Source organism: Vipera ursinii (assembly GCF_947247035.1).
Source record: "Vipera ursinii genome assembly, chromosome: 3".
NCBI classification, from domain to species: domain Eukaryota; kingdom Metazoa; phylum Chordata; class Lepidosauria; order Squamata; family Viperidae; genus Vipera; species Vipera ursinii.
In genome coordinates, this window is record NC_139516.1 from 42,256,815 (window position 1) to 42,280,907 (window position 24,093).

General features: G+C 39.9%; 1 protein-coding gene across 2 annotated transcripts in view; it reads right to left on the reverse strand.

Annotated features, from left to right (window-relative positions):
• LOC310638298 (C4b-binding protein alpha chain-like) overlaps nt 1–23,881 on the reverse strand; it is a 51,132-nt gene extending 27,251 nt beyond the window's left edge. For both annotated transcript variants that reach the window (XM_083359253.1, XM_083359254.1), the window contains exons 1-8: nt 23,739–23,881; nt 13,177–13,365; nt 12,506–12,688; nt 10,522–10,710; nt 3,782–3,878; nt 3,455–3,540; nt 1,762–1,959; nt 226–408 (exon numbers count right to left, since the gene is read on the reverse strand). In XM_083359253.1, the coding sequence (XP_083215379.1) occupies nt 226–408; nt 1,762–1,959; nt 3,455–3,540; nt 3,782–3,878; nt 10,522–10,710; nt 12,506–12,688; nt 13,177–13,365; nt 23,739–23,823 (1,210 nt within the window). In that variant the 5' untranslated portion in view covers nt 23,824–23,881. The remainder of the gene's footprint in view (nt 1–225; nt 409–1,761; nt 1,960–3,454; nt 3,541–3,781; nt 3,879–10,521; nt 10,711–12,505; nt 12,689–13,176; nt 13,366–23,738) is intronic.
• Between the last annotated feature and the right edge of the window lie 212 nt (nt 23,882–24,093).

The following is a 24,093-nucleotide window of genomic DNA, read 5'->3' on the forward strand; positions in this document are numbered from 1 at the left end:
TTTGGTATGGAGAACTGTAGAGACATAGGCATATTTCCGATAATTTAGTCACTAAGTCCTGTCATCTGAATGAACAGTGGTGGCCACTACTTGTAGGAAAAGAGTGAGTAGCAGAGGCAATAATTAGGGAAAAAACAGAAAATGATGGTTCAGATTAGCCAAGCAGAATGTTCTGTATTAAATGTCAACCCAATTTTCCTGTAGGACCATAAGATAGTTAGTTACCTTTGACACATTTGGGGATGGCAGGAATCCACGAACTGTTAGCCCCACATTTAATATGGAGGCTTCCTACAGCAGAATAGCCAGAATTGCATTCAAAGCTGATGACCTCATTATAGGTATATGAAGGCTTAAATGAACTAGTTATTTTTCCATTTTCCACTTTTGGTCGATCACATTTAACTTCTGAAAAGAGAAAGCAGCATTTAAACAAAAAAACCAGCTGTGAACAACAGCCTATGAATAAAAACAAGCAGGAGCTGCTCTTGGCTAAAAAGGATATTTAATTAGCATTTGCTTTTATTTTTCTTTTTTCTGTCAGTTTCGGAGATTAAGCAACTAGAATATAATATTTGGTTAATATTTTATTCATTTTGTGTTTTTGCAGTTGATTTTCATACCATCAAGTACATGGTTTTCTTTACTACAGGTAGTCCTTGATTTATGATCACAATTGAGCCCCAAATTTCTGTTGCTAAGTGAGACAGTCGTTAAGAGAATTTTGCCCCATTTTACGACCTTTCTTGTCATAGTTGTTAAGTGAATTACTGCAGGTGTTAAAGTAGTAACCCGGTTGTTAAGTGATTCTGGCTTCAACATTGACTTTGCTTGTCACAAAAGGGGATCACATGACCCTGGGACACTGCAGCCGTCATAAATATGTGTCAGTTGCCAAGGATCCAGATTTAGACTACGGGACCATAGGGATGCTGCAATGGTCGTCAGTCATAAGTCATTTTTTCAACACCATTGTAACTTCAAAGATCACTTAATGAACTATGGTAAGTCAAGGACTATCTGTATTTTTATTACTACTGCACATTTTGGGGTGTTAAAATGGTTGCTTATCTAACCTAGCAACTGTGTTGGATGATTGTTACTACTTATTGTTGCAGAAATTGGAAATCTCAGTCATTTTACAAACAATCCCCCCAAAGAGATGAACAATATAACAATTTTTTTTCATAGTGAATCTGAATATTATTATCTTCCAATAAGACTTAGTGGTCATTAAGTGGTCACTTGGACTCAGCTGAGAAATCCAAATTTTGGAAAAAGCAGCGTATTTATATGTCCATGTAGGGATTGTATAATATTAAATACTATGTGCTACAGTAATATTTCTCATAGTTGCCTTATGAATTGCACTGTCCATTTAGACCATCTCCTGGAACTATGCTTGTGTTCCTTGACTTTCCAAAAAGGGAAAATCAGTTTGATATATTACTACTCAGTTTGATAGATTACTACTCATCCACACTAATATTTGTAATTAGAATCAGGAGAAAGAGATCATTTCTTTGAATTAACCTTTTAATTAGACCAGAATTACAGTTACTCTATATATTATATACTACTACAGTATTTCTCAAAGTAGTTTTATGATACTGCCCCCTTTGTTATTTTTAAAATTCCCCTGTCATGTAGAGACCCGAGAGCTTCAGCAAGATTTGTTTCCAGCAAGAATTTTATTTACCAACAAAAGCAACTAATAAAGCAATTTAGCTAGAGTTTAAAGAGACTTCTATTTTTCCTTACGTTTACATTCAGGGGCAAGCAAATTCCACTTTCCATTTAGGCCATCTTCTTCAGTTATGCATGTGATTGTTGAATTTCCAATCAGGGAGAAATCAGGTTCGCAGCGGTAGATTACAGCTGATCCAACGTAATATTCGTCTTTAGGGTCAGGATCATATAGTCCATTGAGAATTTTGTCAGGACGCTTACAAGGGATGTCTGAGGGAGAGAATGATTTCTTTGAATTCATCTTTTAATTAGAATTACAGCCATACATTGGCACTGGAAGAATATTCTGGCTATTTCAAGGTGTTATTACAGGGAAGTAAATAATCATTCAGAGAACAAAGTACACCACAGTCTACTGCTTAGTAAGCTAGAAAAAGGTGGAATGGACAACATCATCACCAGATGGATTTGTAGCTGGCTGAGAAAAGTACTCAGTGAGTAGTCCTCAATGGTACTACATCCACATGGAGAGAAGTAAGCAATGGGGTACTACAAGGCTCAGGCCCAGTACTCTTCAATATCTTCATCAGTGACTTAGATAAGGGAATAGAAGGGGAACTCATCAAATTTGTGGATGACATTAAACTGGCAGGAATAGCCAACATCCCAGAAGACAAACTCAGGATCCAAAAAGATCTTGAGAAACTGGATCAATGGGCCCTATCCAACAAAATGAGTTGCATTTGGGCATTTAAAATCAAAGATATGAGTACAGGTTAGGTGAGATCTGGCTCAAAAACAGTAACTGTGAGAGGGACCTTGGAGTCCTAGTGGATGATCACTTGACTATGAGCCAGCAATGTGAAGCAGCTGCCAAAAAAGCTAATACAATCCTGGGTTGTATAAACAGAGGCATAGGATCAAGGTCATGTGAAGTATTAGTACTGTTTTATAAAACCCTAGTGAAACCACACCTGGAGTACTGCAACCAATTTTAGTCACTATTCTACAAAAAAACAAATGTTGAGACTTTAGGGGAAAAAATCAGAGAAAAGCAACCAAGATGATCAAAGGCCTGGAGACTAAAACATATGAAGAACAGCTGCAGGACTTGGGTGTGGCTAGTCTGAAGAAAAGAAGAAATCGGGGTGACATGATGGCAGTGTTCCGGTATTTGAGAGGCTGCCACAAAGAAGAGGGGGTCAAATTATTCCGCAAAGCACCAGAGGGCAGGACAAGAAACAATGGTTGGAAACTGATCAAAGAGAGAAGCAACCTGGAATTAAGGAGAAAGTTCCTAACAGTGAGGACAATTAATTAAGCAAATCATGTGGTTGTTAAGTGAACAGTTTGGTTGATAAGTGAATCCAGCATATCCAATATGCCTTTTTGTCATTTTCTGCTGGAAATAGAAAGTCATGAATCAAAGTCACTATGACTTCAGGTTGCTGCACCTGGTCATAAAATATGACCCAATTTCCGAACTCCTGAAATGCATTGAGGAGATCTGTATGAACCACTTGTACATTCAAGGACAGGTAATAGCTACATTTTTTGACTCTGTCATGACTTTCTGTCTGTCAAATTTTCATTAAGTGAATAATGATTAAGTAAGGATTGCCTGCACTCTTTACATTCAGGAATCCTTAGATTCCCCCCCCCCCCCTTGTATCTTAGCCTAGACATTACACTGCAACTTTTTGGAAGTTGGACCAAACAATACTGGCATAAACTTTAATGAGTTTAAAGCAAAATCTCCTCTTACGTTCGCAATGTGGCAATGCGCTATTCCAGACAACCTTGCCGTCTTTCAGAATACACATACGTGTAGCTTCACCAATAAGCCTAAACCTAAAGAAAAAGAAAAAGAAAATCCCGAATATACATTTCTAAATCTTATGTTGTTATTCATATATAAAAGCGGCAGGTAGATGTACTTTTCTTGATTTATATACAAAAACAGAGGAGGAGGACTGTTTATATAGTGTTACATTTGAGAAGAACAATTTAGAACAAACTTAATTTTATTTTTAACTGTTTTTTGTGGCTATTGTTTCTAAGCAACTATTTTAAGAGATAATCTACAACTCACCCATATACACAGGAAAAAGTGACACTATCACCAAGGCGGACATCATCCTCAGCATCTACCTTGCCATTCTCTATAATTGGAGCGGGACATGTTTTCCCTGGAAGAATAATTAGCATGTAGTTCACTCTCTCAGTTTAGTGTAGAAGTGATTTATATCTGATATATGACAGGGCTGGAAACAGAGGTCCTGTCAGAATCCATTTATATCACATTTCATAATTGTATAGGTAGAACAACGTGGTATTACTGGGGATTCTGCCATCTCTCCAAGGGGGGGGAGAGGATGGTTACTAAAGCGATTTTCAAACAACAGGGGATGTTTTAACGGGGGAAGGGAGGGGGACAGATAGGTCTGGTTTGTATCTTCATTTACAACTGAAAAGGAAAGCAATAACCATGAAACCAAGGAGAGTTCCCTTTCCCATGGAAGGACCTGACACCTAGCAACTGACGACAGCCTGACCAAATGGATGAGGGGAGGGGCTGGAATGGGAATGGTTTATATAGGATTGAAATGTAACCTTTGTCAGATTCCGTCTTGTATTCCCACAATCGATTCCTTCCTAGTAAACATTTTCCTTTTGGACTAACTTGCATCCAAGAGTTCTTATTTCCTAAGATGTGGATTGAGGTGGGTCCTGACAGTAGACAGAATCTGCTTTAAGAGTCAACCTGGAAGGGAAAACCTTACCGGGGGACTTTGCAACAGATACAATGTCTGGCGACAAAGCAAGAGAGGAGGGAAGCCCCATGGAGGGGGAGTCTTCCCCCCAAATGGAATCCCAGAGACAATGGGAAGCTGAAGCAGCATATTCCCCCGGGGAAGAAGCGGTGGAGCAGTACGACCGAAAACCCCGGTGGTCGATGGGCATTGGAAGGAAAAGTGAGTGGGAAAAGGCTTCGGGAGAAAAGACCCTGAGGCGTGGTAACCACCAACTGGAATGGAGGCAAGAGATGGAGAGTTCCCTGCATGCCAGCGAGGAGGAGCGGATCCTGGAAAAGGCCATTGATCTGATGAAAGCAACCCTGAGTTCATTGAGGGAGGAGAGAGCTGAAAATCGCAACCGAGGCAGCGCCTGGGGACGCAACTGGAAAGGTAACGGAGGGGATCCAACACCTGAAACCCCGGGGCCATCCAATGGAACAGGAATTGCTGCCTCAGCAGTACCCACCCCCCCAGAACCACAGATGGGGACCAGGATGAGGAGCGATACACTCTGCGGCGCAGACAACGCTCCAGCCAAAGACTCCCGCCCCTGGAAGTCAAATTCAAGGGGGAGCCATCACGACTGGGATTTTTCCTAACCCAAGTCCTCAGCTACATGGAAGAGTACGGACGGGACATCCCCAGTGACAAAACATGCATCCGAATTGTGCAATCTGCCCTGGACAGGACGGCTGCAGACTGGGTGGTGAACTTGCATGACTCCAACGTCCCAGAACTCAACGACTTCAACCGATTCATGTCATCTTTGAGGCGACGGTTCGAGGATCCTTTGGCTGACCGTAAGGCCCGGGAGAGAATCAAAACGGTGAGGCAGGGCAGGCGAGCAGTGGCTGATTATACCCAAGAATTCCGAGCCATTGCCAGCAAGCTGAACTGGCCAGAAGACATCCTCCTTAGCCACTTCAAAGACGGTCTGAACTACGACCTGTATGATGCTTGCCTGCCTCGAGGATACCCACCCCACCTCGACGACTGGTACATCCTGGCGGAGGAAGTGGAAATAGACCTACTGAAGAGACACCGCAGAGGAAAACCATGGGGCCGCCTGCCACCCGAGCAAACACGCGAGGGGGAAAAACCACCAGCCACAGCCAAAAAATCAACGTTGCTTCAACTGCGGGAGAGAGGGCCACCGTGCTGCAGAATGTCGTTCAAAAGCCCCCCCACGAAAACCAGAGGCATCATCCTCCAAGAAGCCGGGGAAGCCCCAAGGCAACACAAAAGAATCTTCCATGAAGGGGACAGAGGCTGTAGAGTCCACAATTCCTGCCAGGAACTGGGACTGGACTCCAGCCTGCACCGCAGGGACGGTGGACAACTCGGAAGACAGCTCAGAGGGAGAACCATTGGTAAGTGGACCCCTTCCACCCATACTTAAGACAGTGACTATATTAGCTTCCCCTATGCCTGAAGCAGCCAAAATAAAAGCTCTGATAAACTCTGGGTGCATCCGCTGCCTTATCAGCCCAACGCTGGTGGAGAGATTGAGCATCCCAGTGAGGAGGCTAAAACAACCAATCTCTTTTAGTCAATTAGATGGGACTATAGCAGGGGGGGGGGACCAGCCACCCTAGCCACTTTACCAATCCACCTATCACTGGGGCCCCATGAGGAGGACATAACTTTTATAGTGGCCCCAGGCATGGAATGCCCAATGATCCTAGGACTGGAATGGCTGAAGAAATGGAACCCCGGGATAAACTGGAGGACAGCAGAACTCAATTTCCCAAAGGGGGGGGCAGAAGAACTTAGACTCCAAAAGCACCCCCCCCCAACCCAGAGGGAGGAGACAGCAGCAGTGGGGAAAGAGAAGGGATTATCAGAGATACTGGAGGAATACAGGGACCTGGCTGAGGTTTTCAGTGAGGAAAGAGCAGATGAGCTTCCCCCCCACCGCCCCACAGACTGCACCATAGAATTCAAACCTGGGGCTAAACTCCCAAAACCCAGGATGTATGCCATGAGCCCAAGGGAAATGGCAGAAATGGAGAGATTCATAAAGAAAAACTTAGAAAGAGGATTTATTGAGCCTGCCAAACCCAAAGTGGCCGCCCCGGTTCTGTTCAGGGAGAAGAAGGATGGGTCCTTTCGTTTGGTTGTGGACTATAGAAATTTGAATACAATTAGTGAATGTAATCTGTACCCCTTTCCCCTAATGAAGGATATGTTATCCCACCTATCGAAAGGAAAGATTTTTACCAAACTAGACCTGAGGGAAGCATACTACCGTATTAGGATTAAGGAAGGAGATGAATGGAAGACTACATTCAACTGCCCAATGGGGTGCTATCAATTCAAAGCATTGCCATTCGGACTGCAAGGGGCCCCCGCAGTCTTTATGCAATTAATTAATGACGTGCTGAGAGAGCACCTATATAAGGGGGTCCTGGTTTACCTCGATGACATCCTTATCTTCACAGAAACCCAAGAGGAACATATCAAACTAGTCAGAGCAGTCCTGAAGAAGTTGCGAGCTGCCCACTTATATGCTAAATTATCGAAGTGTGAATTCCATCAGGAAAAAATCGACTACCTGGGATATCGCATATCTCCAGAGGGCATTGAAATGGACCCTGAGAAGGTCAGGGCAGTACTAGAGTGGGCACCCCCCGCACACGGAAGCAATTGCAAAGTTTCCTGGGGTTTGCAAACTTCTACCGCCAATTCATCCCCGCATTTGGCCAAATAGCCATGCCCCTCACAAATTTGTTGAAAACGAAGGGTGGGTCACCCGTGAAACCCAGCCAGCCTCTGAAATGGTCAATGGAATGTCAAGCAGCATTTGAGAGGCTAAAGAGACTTTTTTCTGCTAAACCTGTCCTAAAACACCCAGATCCCGACAAACCTTTTGTAATACAGGCAGATGCGAGTGATGTAGCGGTAGGAGCCGTACTATTATAAGAAAATGATGGGGGGACATTGCAACCATGCGCATACACATCCAGAAAACTCACAGAAACAGAACAACGCTGGCCAATATGGGAAAAAGAGGCATTCTCGTTGAGGTGGGCATTACTAACATGGCGCCAATTTTTAGAAGGAAATAAAATACCTTTCCAGGTCTGGACAGACCACAAAAATTTGGAAGCACTAAAAACGCCCAGGAAGCTCACTCCTAAGCAAGCCCGCTGGTCCCAACATTTTCACCGATTCAATTTCACTCTCAAACACTTACCGGGGGGAAAGAACTTCCTGGCAGATGCATTATCCCGCATGCCCCAATATAACAGCACAAGAGTTACTGACTTTAAACCACTTGTACCGGAACAACAACTGGCAGCACCAGTCACCACCAGGGCACAAGAAAAAATGAAGCCGAAGGTAGATAGCCAAACTGGAATAGAATTCAGGAAATCTTTGGAAAGTGATGAATGGTTCCAGAAAAATAAACATGTGTGCACAATTAAAGATGGACTGCCGTGGGTGGGGGAGAAGCTATATATACCTGCCACACAGAGAATCAATTTCATGCAACTGTGCCATGATACAAAATCAGCAGGACACTTTGGCTTTGTAAAAACCTTACACTTAACTAAAAGGCAATTTTGGTGGCCATCTATGAAAAAGGACATAGAAAGCTATGTGGGTAGCTGTCAAATTTGCGCGATGGCCAAAAGACTGCAAGGGAAACTGCCAGGTCTGTTACAACCGGTGGCAAACCCCTCAGCCCCATGGAAAGAAATAGCCATGGATTTTATCGTAGAACTGCCAGAAAGTAATGGAAACCCCGTAGTCTGGACTGTCACAGATCTGTTCTCTAAGCAAGTACACTTCATACCTTGCCAAAAAATCCCGACTGCAAAAGCATTAGCAAAACTTTTTGTACAGCATATTTACAGATTGCACGGGGTACCACAACGCATCATATCTGACAGAGGGGTGCAATTTACGTCGGCATTTTGGAAAGAATTTTTATCCCTCTTAGGAACCACCCAAGGACTGTCATCTAGTCACCATCCTCAGACAGACGGAGCTTCTGAAAGACTTAATAATATACTTGAACAATATCTGAGATGCTATATTAATTTTCAGCAGTCCGACTGAACGGACCTACTGCCTTTTGCAGAAGTAGCATATAATAATGCAGTCCACTCAAGCACAGGTTACACTCCTTTTCAAGTAGCTACAGGCCAGAGTTTCAACCCAATACCAGAACTAACCCCAAAAGAACCGGTTATCCCTGATCTGAAGGAATGGATTGCTCAATTACAAAATACATGGCCTATCGTTAGGAAAGTGTTGGAAGACGCCAGAAAAGCATACAAGACACAGGCAGACAAAAAAAGAACTGATCCCACACTATTTAGGGTAGGAGAGATGGTATATTTATCCACAAAATACCTGAAATCACTCCAACCCTGTAAAAAACTAGGACCAAAATATATTGGACCCTTTCCAATTAAAAGAATCATAAACCCAGTAACAGTTGAATTAGAACTACCCAAAAATCTTAGACAAATACACCCAACCTTCCACTGCAGTCTATTAAAGAGAGAACAACAATCACCACTACGAGAAAAAATCCCACCACCACCCCCCCATCATGGTGGAAGGAGAACAACATTTTGAAGTGAAAGAAATCTTAGATTCCAGAAAACACCATGGAACGATACAATATTTAGTGGCATGGAAACACCTCCCCTCCTCAGAAAATGAGTGGGTTAACAAACTCCATGTTAAAGCACCTAAGTTGCTTAAGAGGTTTCATACAGAATATCCAAACAAACCAGGCTAACATTTATATGTTTTCTTTCCCCACAGATGGACTCATCTTTTTTCTGAAAGGAGAGCCGAATGTCAGAATCCATTTATATCACATTTCATAATTGTATAGGTAGAACAACGTGGTATTACTGGGGATTCTGCCATCTCTCCGAGGGGGGGGGGGAGAGGATGGTTACTAAAGCGATTTTCAAACAACAGGGGATGTTTTAACGGGGGAAGGGAGGGGGACAGATAGGTCTGGTTTGTATCTTCATTTACAACTGAAAAGGAAAGCAATAACCATAAAACCAAGGAGAGTTCCCTTTCCCATGGAAGGACCTGACACCTAGCAACTGACGACAGCCTGACCAAATGGATGAGGGGAGGGGCTGGAATGGGAATGGTTTATATAGGATTGAAATGTAACCTTTGTCAGATTCCGTCTTGTATTCCCACAATCGATTCCTTCCTAGTAAACATTTTCCTTTTGGACTAACTTGCATCCAAGAGTTCTTATTTCCTAAGATGTGGATTGAGGTGGGTCCTGACAGGTCCCCACAAAGGGTAAATCAATAGTGTGGGAATGCAGCACTTCTACCTCTGGGGTATAATGCTAATCTAAATCCAGACCGATTTGACAACCTTCTCTCATTACTGCACTAGAGAAATGCAGCACCTGCCAGGTTAACCGAGGCATCTGCAGAACTGCAGGCTTACTTCAAAATGACAAAAGGAGCTTTGCATTCTTACAATGCAGTGTTTCCCCACGCCTCCCGTGTCATATTCTTCTGTGACATCATAATACGTCTGCCAAAGCGGTGGCACTGACATTGGAACTATGCAGAGCTGCAAGTTTATCTGAATCCATATCATCTATATTGAGACTGATGTTTATTGATAAGTATCAATAAACAGAATTACAAAATTTATATAACTAGTGCTTAGTGTAACAATTTATGTGTAATCTCAAGATTGTAAGAGATTGGGTTCCTCAAGGCAGAAGAGTCAGTAGTCTGATTGAATCCTGCTTGCAGAGGATACATCCCATGCAGATTAGACTCCTGCCATATAAGGTAGTTTTCAGAAAGAAAGAAATTTGCTCTCTCAATTTACATTCATTATTAACTCACCATATATAGTAGAATGCCATGGTTCTCAGCTAGGAGATATGAAGCAATGAAGTTGCTTGTTTTGTATTTTTATGGGATTTTATATTAATGTTTGGGAGGAGCAAGCGAAGGTTAAGATATAGGAAACCTAAACACAGATGATATGTTTTTCAGAATGGAACCATCATGAAGATACTCACCCTGACACAATTCTGAAATTTCAGTCCATTTTGAAGTGTTCAGACATGTAACTGAAGGGTTAATTCCAGGTATATATTCATAACCTGTAGTGCAATGGATTCTCAGGACAGTTCCAACTGGATAGCCTTCTTTTGGGATGTCTTCCTTAAGTGTTGAATGAGGTGGCAGTACGGGAGAGGTGCAGTTATCTGGAAATTGATAAGGAGGTTCTTCAAGAAGGAGTAGTAAAGGGAGATTTATAATGGAAGTGTGGGATGATTTATACTGTAAAGCCACAATCCATTTGTGTGTGTATGTATGTGTGTGTGCGTGTGTGTGTGTATCAAGGAGACCATGTTCTAACAAAATATTGCAGCTAAATTCCCTCAAATATGGCCAGCATCGAGAACCTTTTTTGTTTTTCCATCTGTATTGTACCAGGGCAATTCCCAAGAAAGCCAACAGCAAAAGCCAATATATTGTACATCAAAAGGTATTGGAAACTCTCCTAGTAAAATTTGCACAGTATTACATGAATTTCAGACCAAAAATGGAACATTTGATGTATGGCCAGAAAAATGTGGGCCTACATAAAGGTCATTTATGTTTATCGTGTACTTGTTCCTGACAAAATCCCCTCCCTCCAGCGTCTGCCTAAATCCTATTCCCCAGGTGAGTCTTGTGAGGAGAGGCGGGGCGCCCTCCTCCGGAGTAGTTTGGTCACTGTATTTTTAAAGTCATTTAGTGGATGCACAGCCAGTAAAATACTACCATATCACCTTGAAATAAAGAAATAAGTCAAATTATTACAGATAACGTACATTTGCATTTCCTGGCATGATGGGTTGTGTTTTATCCCATTCTGAAACTATGCATCAGAAGATTCAGAAATCATTTGGATTTTGATGTAGCATAATTTGTGAACTCATCTTATAAATCATGCTTTATAGCTTAGTTATATCAACTTAATCTGGCATATCAAGTAAACAATATTTGAAACAAAACATGGCTTAGCATAATGCACTTATTGTTTTGCTGGCCATGCTTTGTTCGTATTGTGGTTAGACAAAAGCTCTACTTATATAATCCAGATTAGGAATCTAGGTGTAATAAGTGAGTGTGCAAACTCACACCTGGATAGTGAACACTGGTTATAGAGTAAGCTTCATAGGAAGGCAATGTGAGTCTTCATAGCACAGAGAGTTGGTTGGGAATGCGGCACAATCTTGAGCAGAGCTGTGTTGCTATGAACCCACAAACTGCAATGCAAAGCAAGGCATGGCAAAGCAACACAGCAGATTATTGGTAACAGCAAGGCTTCTCGAAGCATGGCAAGTGTTGCTGGCATTTACAACACTTGTTCCTGACAAAGGCCCCTCCCTACAGCATCTGCCTAAATCCTATTCCCCAGGTGACCCTTGTGAGAGGCGGGGTGCCCTCCTTCTGAGTAGTTGGGTCACCCTGCACTGACTCCACCTCCTCTCCATTTTCTGTACTCGGGTATTGGGTGAGGGAGGCATTTGCTTGTCTCTGGAGCTTCATCACTCCTCTGCTCCGCTGCCTGCCTTTTCCGTCTCCTCCTCCTTTGCTCAGTTATCCTACTCCCTCTCTTCCTCCCTGTTGACACTTCTGAGGTCCGAGGGACCTAGGACTGCCTCATCCTCCTATCTAGGTCATTCCTCCTGGGCCAGAGGGACTACGCCATCCCCCTCAGTTGGCCCCAGCTCCATCTCCTCCGACAGGGCCATGACAAATATAGCCATATTTCCAATAACTTAGTCAATAATATCTGAAGCTTATGAATTGTTCTGTGACATTACAATTCACCTATAGTTATTGTTTCTTATTATCTGAGTGAACAGTAGTGGCCACTACTTGTAGGAAAAGAGTCAGTAGTAGAGGCAATAAGTAGGGAAAAACAGAAAATGATGGTTCAGATTAGCCAGGCAGAATTTTTGTACTAAATGTCTACCCAACTTTCCTGTAGGACCATAAAATAGTTACCTTTGACACATTTGGGGATGGCAGGAATCCACGAACTGTTAGCCCCACATTTAATATGGAGGCTTCCCACAGCAGAATAGCCAGAATTGCATTCAAAGCTGATGCTCTCATTATAGGTATACGAAGGCTTAGATAAATTAGTTGGTTTCCCATTTTCCACTTCAGGCCGATCACATTTGACCTCTGAAAAGAGAAAGAAGCATTTAAACAAAAGTAGTTGAGAAAAACAGCCTAGAACTTAAAAAAAGCAAGAGCTGCTCTTGGCTATAAAGGATATTTAATTAACATTTGCTTTTATTTTTCTTTCTTCTGAGAGTGTCAGATATGAAGCAACTACAAGATAATATTTGATTAATCTTTTATTCAGTTTGTGTTTTTGCAGTTGATTTTCATACCATCAAGTACATGGTTTTCTTTACTGCAGATAGTTGTCAATTTAGGACTGCAATTGAGCCCCAAATTTCTGTTGCTAAGCGAGACAGCTGATAAGAGAATTTTGCCCCATTTTACGACCTTTCTTGCCACAGTTGTTAAGTGAATTACTGCAGCTGTTAAATTGGTAACAACTAATTTATACTGATGTTTGGGAGGAGCAAGCAAAGACTAAGATATACGAAATGTAAACACAGATGATATGTTTTTCAGAATGGAACTATCATGAAGATACTCACCCCGACACAATTCTGAAATTTCAGACCATTTTGAATTGTTCAGGCATGTAACTGAAGGGTTAATTCCAGGTATATATTCATAACCTGTGATGCAATGGTATGTCAGATTAGTCCCAACTGGATAACTTTTGTTCGGGGGATCTTCCTTTTGTGTTGAGTGGGGTGGTGGTACTGGAGAGGTGCAGTTACCTAGAAATCGAAAAGGAAGTTTTCAAGTAGGAATAATAAAGAGAGATCTGCAATGAAAGTGTGGGATGATTTATCAAGCCACAAACCATATGTACAAAGTATTGTAGCGAAATGTGCTGAAATACGGTCCTATTCAACAACCATCTTTCTTTTTCTTTCTGTTTTGTACCAGGGCAATTCCCAAAAGAGCCTTTTTAATTACATTAGTTTCTTAACCATAGATTTATCTACATTATTATTTGATGTAGTTCTTCCTCTATGGTGTAATCTACAGCTAAAGTTGTGAGATGAATTAAAAGACTGGTTGGCCTGGAATCATTGCAGGGGAGGAAACAGCAGAAGACAGATCCTCCTTGAACTTTGGAGTGCTTATCTAGTTGTTCTGTAATTAGTGTAAGTTGGCTAGATTCTTATAAATAGAATAAGCATATTGCTCTGCTCAATTTCTAGTATTATTCTGGTCCCTTGTACCTGACATTCTCCTTATTTATTTAACTCCCTCCTTTTTCTCTTTGCTCCAAACCTGAAGACTCAAAAAAAAAAAAGAAAAAGAAAAAATCCAGTCAATATAATTTCTGGTACTCCATAGCTCAATGGAGTATTCTTAACTAATCTTCTGCTAGTAGTTGATTCTGTTTTGCACAGTTCCAAAGGCAAATGATAGATTCTTTCCTTCACCCATCTGCATCTCAGTCAGAGTTCAAATAACTTTTTGTCTTTTTGACATAAAAACAATTAACTTGAAATGAAAGCCCTATCTGTATCTAATTTCATTCTGCATATGTTTTTCTATCAGTAGCTTGAATGTCTTTTTTTTTGCTGCAGTTCAGTTACACTGATAACTTGGAAGAACAATATTCTCTCACAGCCCCATTTAATCACCTTCAGTTCACATGTTGTTTTTATAATGTTATCTTTCATATTTGAGCTCACAATGTCTATAAGTTTTGTGTGCTCCTAGGAGAGCAAACCCAGTGAGCATGTTCAATATCTTTATCCATCAATTTCACATTAGAGCTCAGGTCATTTATTTTAAAAATGAGATAAGTAGTCAAATTATTTATTCGGCTTTTCTCTGCCACTCCTTTAATCCATAAATTATTTCTCTTGCCACAGTCCAGTAAATCTGCTGGTTCAATCTTTATTTCAGAAACACACTTTTCAGTCTTGTCTATGTCAAGAGTGTTATTTGTAGCCATATTACAGTATAAGCATTGCAGGCTCTCTGAACACTATCTGCTATTTGCCATGATATTTCCTTAACTTGTTTATTCATTTGCTCTGACATATATGCCAAGTGTTTAGATATCCCACAGCATGTTTGTCCCATTCTGTCTTGTTTTTAGCCTGTTTTATTAATTGTCCAATTACCATTTCCCACTCTGTTCTTCCTCATGGACAGTCCTTCCCTCCATTCCTCCTTCTTTTGCAGAAAGCCTCCTCAACCTTCTTCAAGTTTGCCAAGTAGGCATTAATCCCTTCTCCTTTGCACAGAGTTTCTTTCTTGAACATACTGCTTTACTAATTTCCTTATATGATAAAATATGTAGCAAGGGTAACTGACTATATTAAACTGAATATATATTAACTGGCAAGTTGGATCAAGGGAAGGGCAGAAAACTTAACATGCTGTCCTCACCAGTGGCAATAGACATATTAATGCAGTTAAAATTAGCAATAATCAGATGTGGCCCTAATCAATTTAAACTTTTTTTCAACATTTATATTCTTCAAATAATCCATCATCAATAAAAATTAACCAATTGTTAAAAACATTCCCTGAACTGACTTTTAGTGTATGAGTGTATAAATATATACTAGTTAATCAACTAAAACTGTTTATTAGTAAAATTAATATGAATCAATCAATTAAGATGACTCAATCTGGCTTTATTCCAAATCAAAATATATCTACTCCTATCAAGAAATTATTAAATATTATACAGCTTAGTCAAATTAATAAGGATTTGCTAGCCATTCGATCTTTAGATATATTTAAAGCTTTTGATCCTTTTTTTGACAATTGTTATAACAAAAATTAAATTCAAATTTTGGACTGATTTTCAAAAGATGTATGAAAATATTTAAGCACAAACGAAAGCTCAGATATGACTATTATGATTCAGATCCCATCACATCTTCAAGAGGTACCAAGGATTCTTGCCCCTTATCCCATATACTATTCAACTTAGCTATAAAAGCATTGGAAATAGCATATTGATATAATAAGCAGACTTGTAGGATGAAAATGGGAAATAAGATGTATAGTGATGTGAAAAAGAAAGTAAGCCTTCTTTGAGTTCTATGGTTTTACATATCAGGAAATAGTAAAAAGCATCTGATCCTTGGCAGTTTTTTACAAAAAGAAAACCACAAAATGAAAATGAGAAAAATCAAGTACTGTGTTTCCCCAAAAATAAGACCTACCCTGAAAATAAGCCCTAGCCTGATGTTTACATGTGCACCCAATTTAAGCCCTAGCCCAAAAGTAAGCCCTACATAAGACCCCATCCACTCCATTGCACCTGGTTGTATGAGGTGGGGTGAGGTGCACACATAAAAATTTAGCTAGGGCAGGAATGGGTGGGCTGGAGCTGCCCACGCACCCCACAGCAGCTTACTTTAGTACAGTTGCAGCCAAGCCTACCACGCCCTGACACCTGCCTCGCCATCCCACTTTTTCTGTGGCCGCTCATTGCTGCTTGCATGCATCCCCCTGGCCTCCATTTTGCTGTCAGAGGCCTTTTCTGAAGGCCTCTGATGGTAAAATGGAGGCCGGGGGAGTGTTGCACAAGTCAATTTGGAGCTCATTTCTTAACTGCAGAGGCCTTTCCGGAAGGCCTTTGATGGCAAAATGGAGGCCAGAGGGTGATGTGCGTGAGTGGTGGTGAGCAGCCGCAGAAAAAGTAGGCCACCAGCAGCTACATGGGCTCCTGTAAGGTGGGGTTGTCAGTGCCACTGCTATGAAGGGAGACAGTTGAAAAGACATCCCCCCAAAATAAGACCTAATGCCTCTTTTGTAGGCAAAAGAAAATTAAGACCAGGTGTTATTTTTGGGAAAACACAGTATACCCTTAGTGCTTCCATAGGTATGAAGAGGCTAAGTAGCAGCCAGGTGCTGATAATCAAGTGCCCTTGATCAATTGTTCATCAGCAAGTATGACTACCTCTATATATGCTGAAGTTTTAGGAGTTTGCTGGTCTCCACCATTATGTGTATGTGTTAATACAATGCCAAAGAGGAAAGATATCAGCAATGATCTTAAAGAATCAATTGTGGTGCCCATCAAGCTGCAAAAGGTCATAAAGCCATTTGAGTCCCACCATTTTATGGTGAGGAAGATTATTCACAAGTGGAGAATATTCAAGACAGTTGCCAATCTTTCTAGGAGTGGATGTCCCAGCAAATTCATCCCAAGGTCAGATATGCAGTGCTCAGAGAAATTGCAAAAAAAATATCTAAGAGATACATCCCAGACTCTATAGGTCTCAGTTAGCATGTTAAATGTTGGAGTTCATGACAGTACAATTAGAAAAAGACTGAACAAGAGTGGTTTGCTTGGAAGGGTTGCCAGGGCAATGCCTCTTCTCTCTAAAAATAACATGGCAGCATGGCTTAGCTTTGCAAAGTTGCATCTGAACAAATCACAAGACTTCTGGAACATGACAAACAAACAAGACCAAAGTGGAGAGGTTTGGCCATAATGCACAGTGCAGCATTTGGCAAAAAGCAAACACAGCATATTTGCACAGACATCTCATACCAACAATTAGCACAGTGGTGGAGGAGTGATAATTTGGGCTTGTTTTGCAGCCACAGGATGTGGGCACCTTGCAGTCATTCAATCAACCATGAATTCCTCTGTATACTAAAGTACCGGTCTACCATAGAGAGCGTCCTCTCGTATGGTATTGTGGTTTGGTATGCCGGTCTGACAGCCGCGGATAGGAAAGTATTACAGAGGGTAGTGAGCACAGCACAAGACATTGTGGGCTGTTCCCTGACACCACTGGATGACATCGCCAGGGCTCGTTGCCTTGGAAGAGTGAGGAAGATTCTCAGGGATGACTCACACCCTGGACGGTATCTTTTTACTCTCCTACCATCCGGTAGGAGATATAGGAATATAGCCAGCCGTACCAACAGGCTGAAGAACAGCTTTTATCCGTGGGCTGTTAGGCTTTTGAATGGGATGTAATCTTATGCAGAGTTGACTTGGGAGGCCGGTGTGTGGTGTAGTTGGTTCACATAGTGTGGTGGGATGGAGGGTTTGTTGTCACTGTGTGTTGGGGGGAGAGAGCACAGGGGGAGGCTCAGCTAATCTCAATGTACACATGTTGTACTTTGACAATAAAGGTTTATTATTATTATTCTAGAGTCAAATGTGAGGCTATCCATCCAACAGCTAAAGCTTGGTCGGCATTGAGTCATGCAACAAGAAAATGATCCCAAGCAAATCAGCAAATCTACAACAGAATGGCTGAAAAGGAAAAGAACCAAGGTGTTTCAATGGCCCAGTCAAAATCCAGACTTCAACCAGATTGAAATGCAGTGGCAGAACCTCAAGAGAGCTGTGCATGAACAAATGCCCACAAACCTCAATGAACTGAAGCAAAGTTGTAAAGGAGAATGGGCCAAAATTCCTTCACAATGATGTGAGAGACTGAAAAAGTCATACAGGAAATAATTAGTTATTGCTGTTAAAGGTAGTTCTACAGTCTACTGCATCATAAAGTGTACTTAGTTTTTCACACATGTTTTCTTCAATTTGGTTTTCTTTCTGTAAAATAAATGATGACATGGTGTAATATGTCATGTATTGCTGTTCATCTGAGATTGTATTTACCTGTTTTTAAGAACTGCTATGTCCTGAAATGTAAAACTAGAGAACTCAAAGATGGTATACTTTTCATATGACTTTTAACCTATTTGCAGGTTATATGATTTTGTCTCTCCAATGCTTCTTATTCAACTAATTATATTAAGAAGGAGTTAGAAGAATTTACAGAGGTGTAAGGACTGTCAGTTAATTTCAGTAATTCACATCTGTTTTTTCATACTTCCCAAAACTCAAAAAGAAATCTCCATAGTTTTAGGGATTTCAGTATTATGTAAATCTTTAAAATATTTAGGTGTTACTATTATTAATAAAATATTTAGAAACAACTATGTAGAAACATGGAGGAAATTAAGGAAATGAAAAATTGGACTTCAAACCATTTTAATACTTTAGGGTAAATTGTACCAGTATAAATGAAAATTCTTGCATGATCAAAATTTTTATTTCAATACCTCCCATTGGCAGTTTCAGAACAGGCTTTACGACTTTGGCAAGTAAATAAATAAATAGAAAGTTTCTGTTTCCAAACAGAAAAAGTTGAGAAAAAACTGAAGGTTTTTATATAGCCCTCAGAAACTGGGAGATTAGGTCATACCCATTTTGTCAATATGTCAAGGAAAACTTTATGGGATATAATTCCATTTTTTATGAAAACCCCTTCTAAACAATGGATTCAAATTTAAATTTATGTCAGAGCCAGGTAAGTTTATAGATTAGTGGACTTTTTTATCCGAAACATTTTTCTAGAATAAAAGAGATTGAAAATGTTTTTACTAAAGTAATGCTTCAAATGTGGAAAAATAAATACACAATTTTGATAAGGGACATTTCTCTTTTAACTCCTGTGATATTATATTATGATCAATATAATAGTTATTATGATTTGACTAAAATTAAATCTTTGAGAGTTTATAATCTTTATAGATTCAAAAGATAAACACCTCCATAAAGACCATGTAGATCAGGGGTGTCAAACTGTTGGCCTGTGGGCCATTTGCATCATGTGGAGGCCGTGCCCACCCCATCTCTGGGAATGTGAAAAAAGTCACGATACATCTTGACACGTCATGTGATGTGGCAAGTTTGTCACCCATGATGTAGAGCAACAAATAGGTGATAAGTGCTGTGGCTTTTTCGTATCATCCTAAATCTTTTCTGAGTAATAAAAATATTAGAGCTTAAATAATATGGTCTTATATTAATTTTGAGGAATTAATATCCCATTACTTAGAACAACAGCAACTAACATTTTCAAAAATTCCTGATCTTGATAATCCCATACAGGAGACAAATTAGCAGCAGTTAAAGAAACTGGGTGGATAGCAATAGCACTTAGACTCCTCGATTTACAACCTCAAATGAGACCAAAATTTCTGTTGCTAAGCAAGACACTTGTTAGATGAATTGTGCTGCATTTTATGACCTTTGTAGCCACAGTTATTAAGTGAAGCCCTGCAGCTGTTAAGTTAGTAAAAAGATTATTAAGTGAATCTGACTTTCTAGCAAAAAGAGGCTTTTTTTCCTCTTACAAACTGCAGTCTTGCCCCCTGGATTTGAATGGGGGCACTTTGGAATGACCCAAGACAACTTTTGGATGGCTATAGACCCACCTTGGAGGAGGAATCTTGAAAATTGCAGCTCCTTGTAGAAGCTGCTAAAAGTCAATGGGCATTTATACCTCTTCCTACTGGCAGAATATTTTTGTAATTATGTCTGGGACTTTTAAGTTCATTTTTTGAACTTTTGTTTTTGTTCTTATCTTTAAAGGTTGATTGGCTGGCTGAATGATGATTTATTTCAACCCCTGCAGGATTCTTTCTGGTTTCTTTTTTGCTTTCTATCATTGATTTATTTGACTGCCCTTATCAATTTCTGCTTTCTGTATGGAAATATGGCATGTGACTCTGGATTTGTATTTTATTAACCTGCAAAAACATTTTAGATCAAAATAGTCAGAAAATATTATCTCTATTTTCTTTGCTTGCTTCCTGCTTGGAGCAACAACATATTGGATTACAGAGAGAAAGAGGAGGCTGACACTGAAGAAGGAAAGCAGAGTCTGGCTAGCCCAAATATGCTTCTTTCATTAAGGAAATTTCTTGTTTTTTCTTTGAAGATGTTTTACTTCTCATCCAAGAAGCTTCTTCATCTCTGACTGGATGGTGCGAAGTGTGTGTGTGTGTGTGGGGGGGGGGCTAGCAATTGCTGAATTTTTTTTAAAGGTTTGATGAAAATATAAAGATTGTGCAAAGCTTTTTAAAAATGGACATTAAATATGTTAAACCTACAAGAATAATTTGTTTTCAAAGTAGCAGATTTGTTGGGAAGAAATATAGACACAGAAATATGGTGGAAAACATTAAGAAGAAATGTGATTTCCCATTTGTAAACTGGCCAGGAAGAAATACAGACTCAGAAATAATAGAGCCAACTCCATACACCTTCCAGAAGCTTAACACATGCTTTAATATAATAGTAGAAAACTCTCTGGGTGGACAAGTGGCAAATTGATTTTTTTAAGGAGTTTACAGGAGATGGGAAATGGATTTAACAGATCTAATTGAGAAATGATCTTATCTGGTTTTGTTGGGGAAGATAGACTGGCTTTGGAGATTGGACTTTTTGTATTCAATCAATCAACGATTGAAAAAGAGATGGTATAAAGAAACAACATGTATATTTGATCCAGGACCAATTAGTTTAATATTTGGGATGATCTGGGGTTGAAGTTGTGGTAATTTTTTTATGAGTTGATTACAATAACAGTTTGTTAATAAAGAATTTTGGAATTTCAATCTTGTCTTTCTCTTATTATTATTCACAATTTTCATTACCTTTATATAATATATTCATTATTATTGTTTCTTCTGTTAACTATTTTGTTATTAATATAGTGTATAGATGGCAGGCTAACAATTTGTAAATAGATTAGTAGTTTAATTGTTTTTTTTTTAAAAAATTGGCCTGTTTTGGAATTGCTGTATTATATTAATCAGCATTCAACAAGGCAAGATGTTATGATTATGTGTGTTAGTCTTCTTTACTATTTTTAAGACACTTTTTTGTTTTGATGTCTTTTTTGTTGTGTTTTATTCTTTTGTCCTTTTAAAAAATATTTTGATGTTTTGTATTTTAGCCTTCTTTCAGTAAACTAAAAATTTTCCAAGGAAGTGAATCTGGCTTCCCCAATGGCTTTGCTTCTTGGAAGGTCACAAGAGGTGATCACATGATTCTGGGTCACTGCAACTGTCATAAATATGAGTCAGTTGCCAGGCATCTGAGTTTTGATCATATGACCATGGGGATGCTGCAATGGTCAAAAGTGTAAAAAATGGTCACACATCACTGTTGTAACTTCGAATGGTCACTGAACGAACTATTATAAGTCAAGGGCTACCTGTATATACTCCATAGTGTTTTATAGCACTCTCTGACCAGTTTATAGGGTCAGCATATTGTCTCTAACAATCTGGGTCCTCATTTTACTGACCTCAGAAGGATTCACCTCAGCTTCAACGTGAGAAATGCAGTGAAAGATTATGACATTGTTACTACAGATAGTCTTTAACTTGCAACAGTTTATTTAGTGACTGTTCAAAATTACAACAGACTGAAAAAGGTGACTTATGACCATTTTTCAAACTTACAACCATTGCAGCATTCCCTTGGTCATGTGATCAACATACAGATCCTTGGCAACTGGTTGATATTGATGATGATTGCAGTGTCCTGGGGTCATGTGATTTCACACAGCAAGCAAATTCAATGGGGAAGCCAGATTCATTTAACGACCGTGTTACTAACTGAATCAACTGCAATGATTTATTTAACAATTGTGACAGGAAAGGTCATAAAATGGGGCAAAACTCACTTTACAGATATCTCACTTAGAAACATAAATTCTGGGTTCATTTACGTTTACGTTTACGTTTACGTTTACGTTTTATTTAATTTATATACCGCCCTTCTCCCTGGGGACTCAGGGCGGTTCACAGGGCATATAAATAAAAATGCAATACTATACAAAAGTTAAAACAAAGATTAAATCAATGCCCAATTAAAAAAACAATAATACAATCTAAAATGACAATTTAAAACCCAGCTCCCCCATCAGGCCAGACCGGCCAATTCAAACAAATGGGTCTTCAGACCACGACGGAAAGTTCGGAGGTCCGATGCCGTCCGGAGCTCCACCGGCAGTTGGTTCCACAAAGCCGGGGCACCCACAGAGAAGGCTCTCCCCCTGGGGGCCGCCAGTCGGCATTCCCTGACCGGAGGCACCCTGAGGAGGCCCTCTCTGTGGGAACGCACAGGGCGGAGGGGAGTTGAAGCCGGCAGCAGGTGGTCCCCGAGGTACCCCGGACCCATGCCATGTAGGGACTTAAAGATCATAACCAAGACCTTGAATTTATTTGTGGTCATAAGTCAAGGACTACCTGTATTTGACTCATCTTAGGTTGGCAGGTACACATCAGTATTATTCTGGAGAGGTTGTCCAAAAACAGGGGTTAGTCTTTCTGTTGTGGTAGTCATGTGATAAAATTATGAGCTTTCAATATTTTTTTTGAGAGGTAAGTATCTTCACTAAACAAGAATTGAATGCTCCCAGTAATTAGGCTTATTACACTTACTTACAGACCAGACTATAAACTTCAGAATAAAGAATTGATTATCTGTTTAATTATAGCAGCCCCCCCAAAAAATGAGAAACACTGGAAAACTTTAGATAATATAACAACTGAGTGATGGATGAGAAAAGCCTTTTCAATTGCTCTGGCTTGCCTCACAAATCACAGTTAAAGTTAAGTAAGGGGATTTGAGAAATAGTAACCATAATTTGATCAAAGTTGGTGAGATTTTATGATTTACCTTAATAGTAACAGATTGTAATCTGGTATACTCCTCATACTGTATATGATGAATTTTCACATGTATAGTACTTGACATTTTATTTAGATGGTACTGAGTGAGTATTATTTGTATTTCCTTGATGTCTTATTTAATTTATTTTGCAATTATGTTAATGTACCTATCTGATATTATAAAAGCAAAAATAAATAAACTACATAATTGTAAAAAGAAAAAAAATACAGAATCCTTCTTACGCTATTTTTAAAATAAAGTCTCAAAATCTATTTCTCTGTAGAAATACTAGACAAGAATAAACTGAAAAGCACAGTCAAGGGTCCTGGTGATGAAGAGCAACAGATGGACAGACAGACAGAAAGAAACAGAGAGACAAATAGAGTGAACTTGTCCAAAATCACATTTTTACAAACCAGGAACTGATGTAAATGTCAGAAATTCAGCACCAAAGGAACAGTATCAAAGCAGTCAGTTCGCCTGTCTACAGGCAGAGGGACTATTTCCATATTGACCAGGAAGTCTCAATGTAATCCACATGTAAAGAATAATTAGAATGTCAGATAATGTGTCTTTATAGGGGTAAGTAATCCCCCGCCTCCACATGCAACACGAATCCTGCTTTTAAAAAATAGCCTCTGACAGGCATTCAAGGACTCTGCCACTTACCTTGAATCTCAGGCAGCCAAAAGAGCGCTAACAGGAACAGCCAAGCCCACATTGGAAGGCTGCTCTGGCAAGCTTGAAAAAGCATAATTTGAAAAGCAGAAAGGAACACTTGAACTCTCCACAAGAGCAGCTGGGGGAATGAATATTAGGGTAGGGCAGTGCAGTGCAATATGCTCAAGGTAGCACCTGACGAACAAGGGCAGGGCACCCTTGGCGGAAGAAAAATCACCTTTCTTATCTATTGGCTAAACCTTCTTTTCAGAGATAAAAATTATAAGAAGTGAACTCCAAGTCATTTCTCCTGGAATTTGTCTTCTGCTTGCTCATTAGTCATGGAAAATTGAAACACTATTTC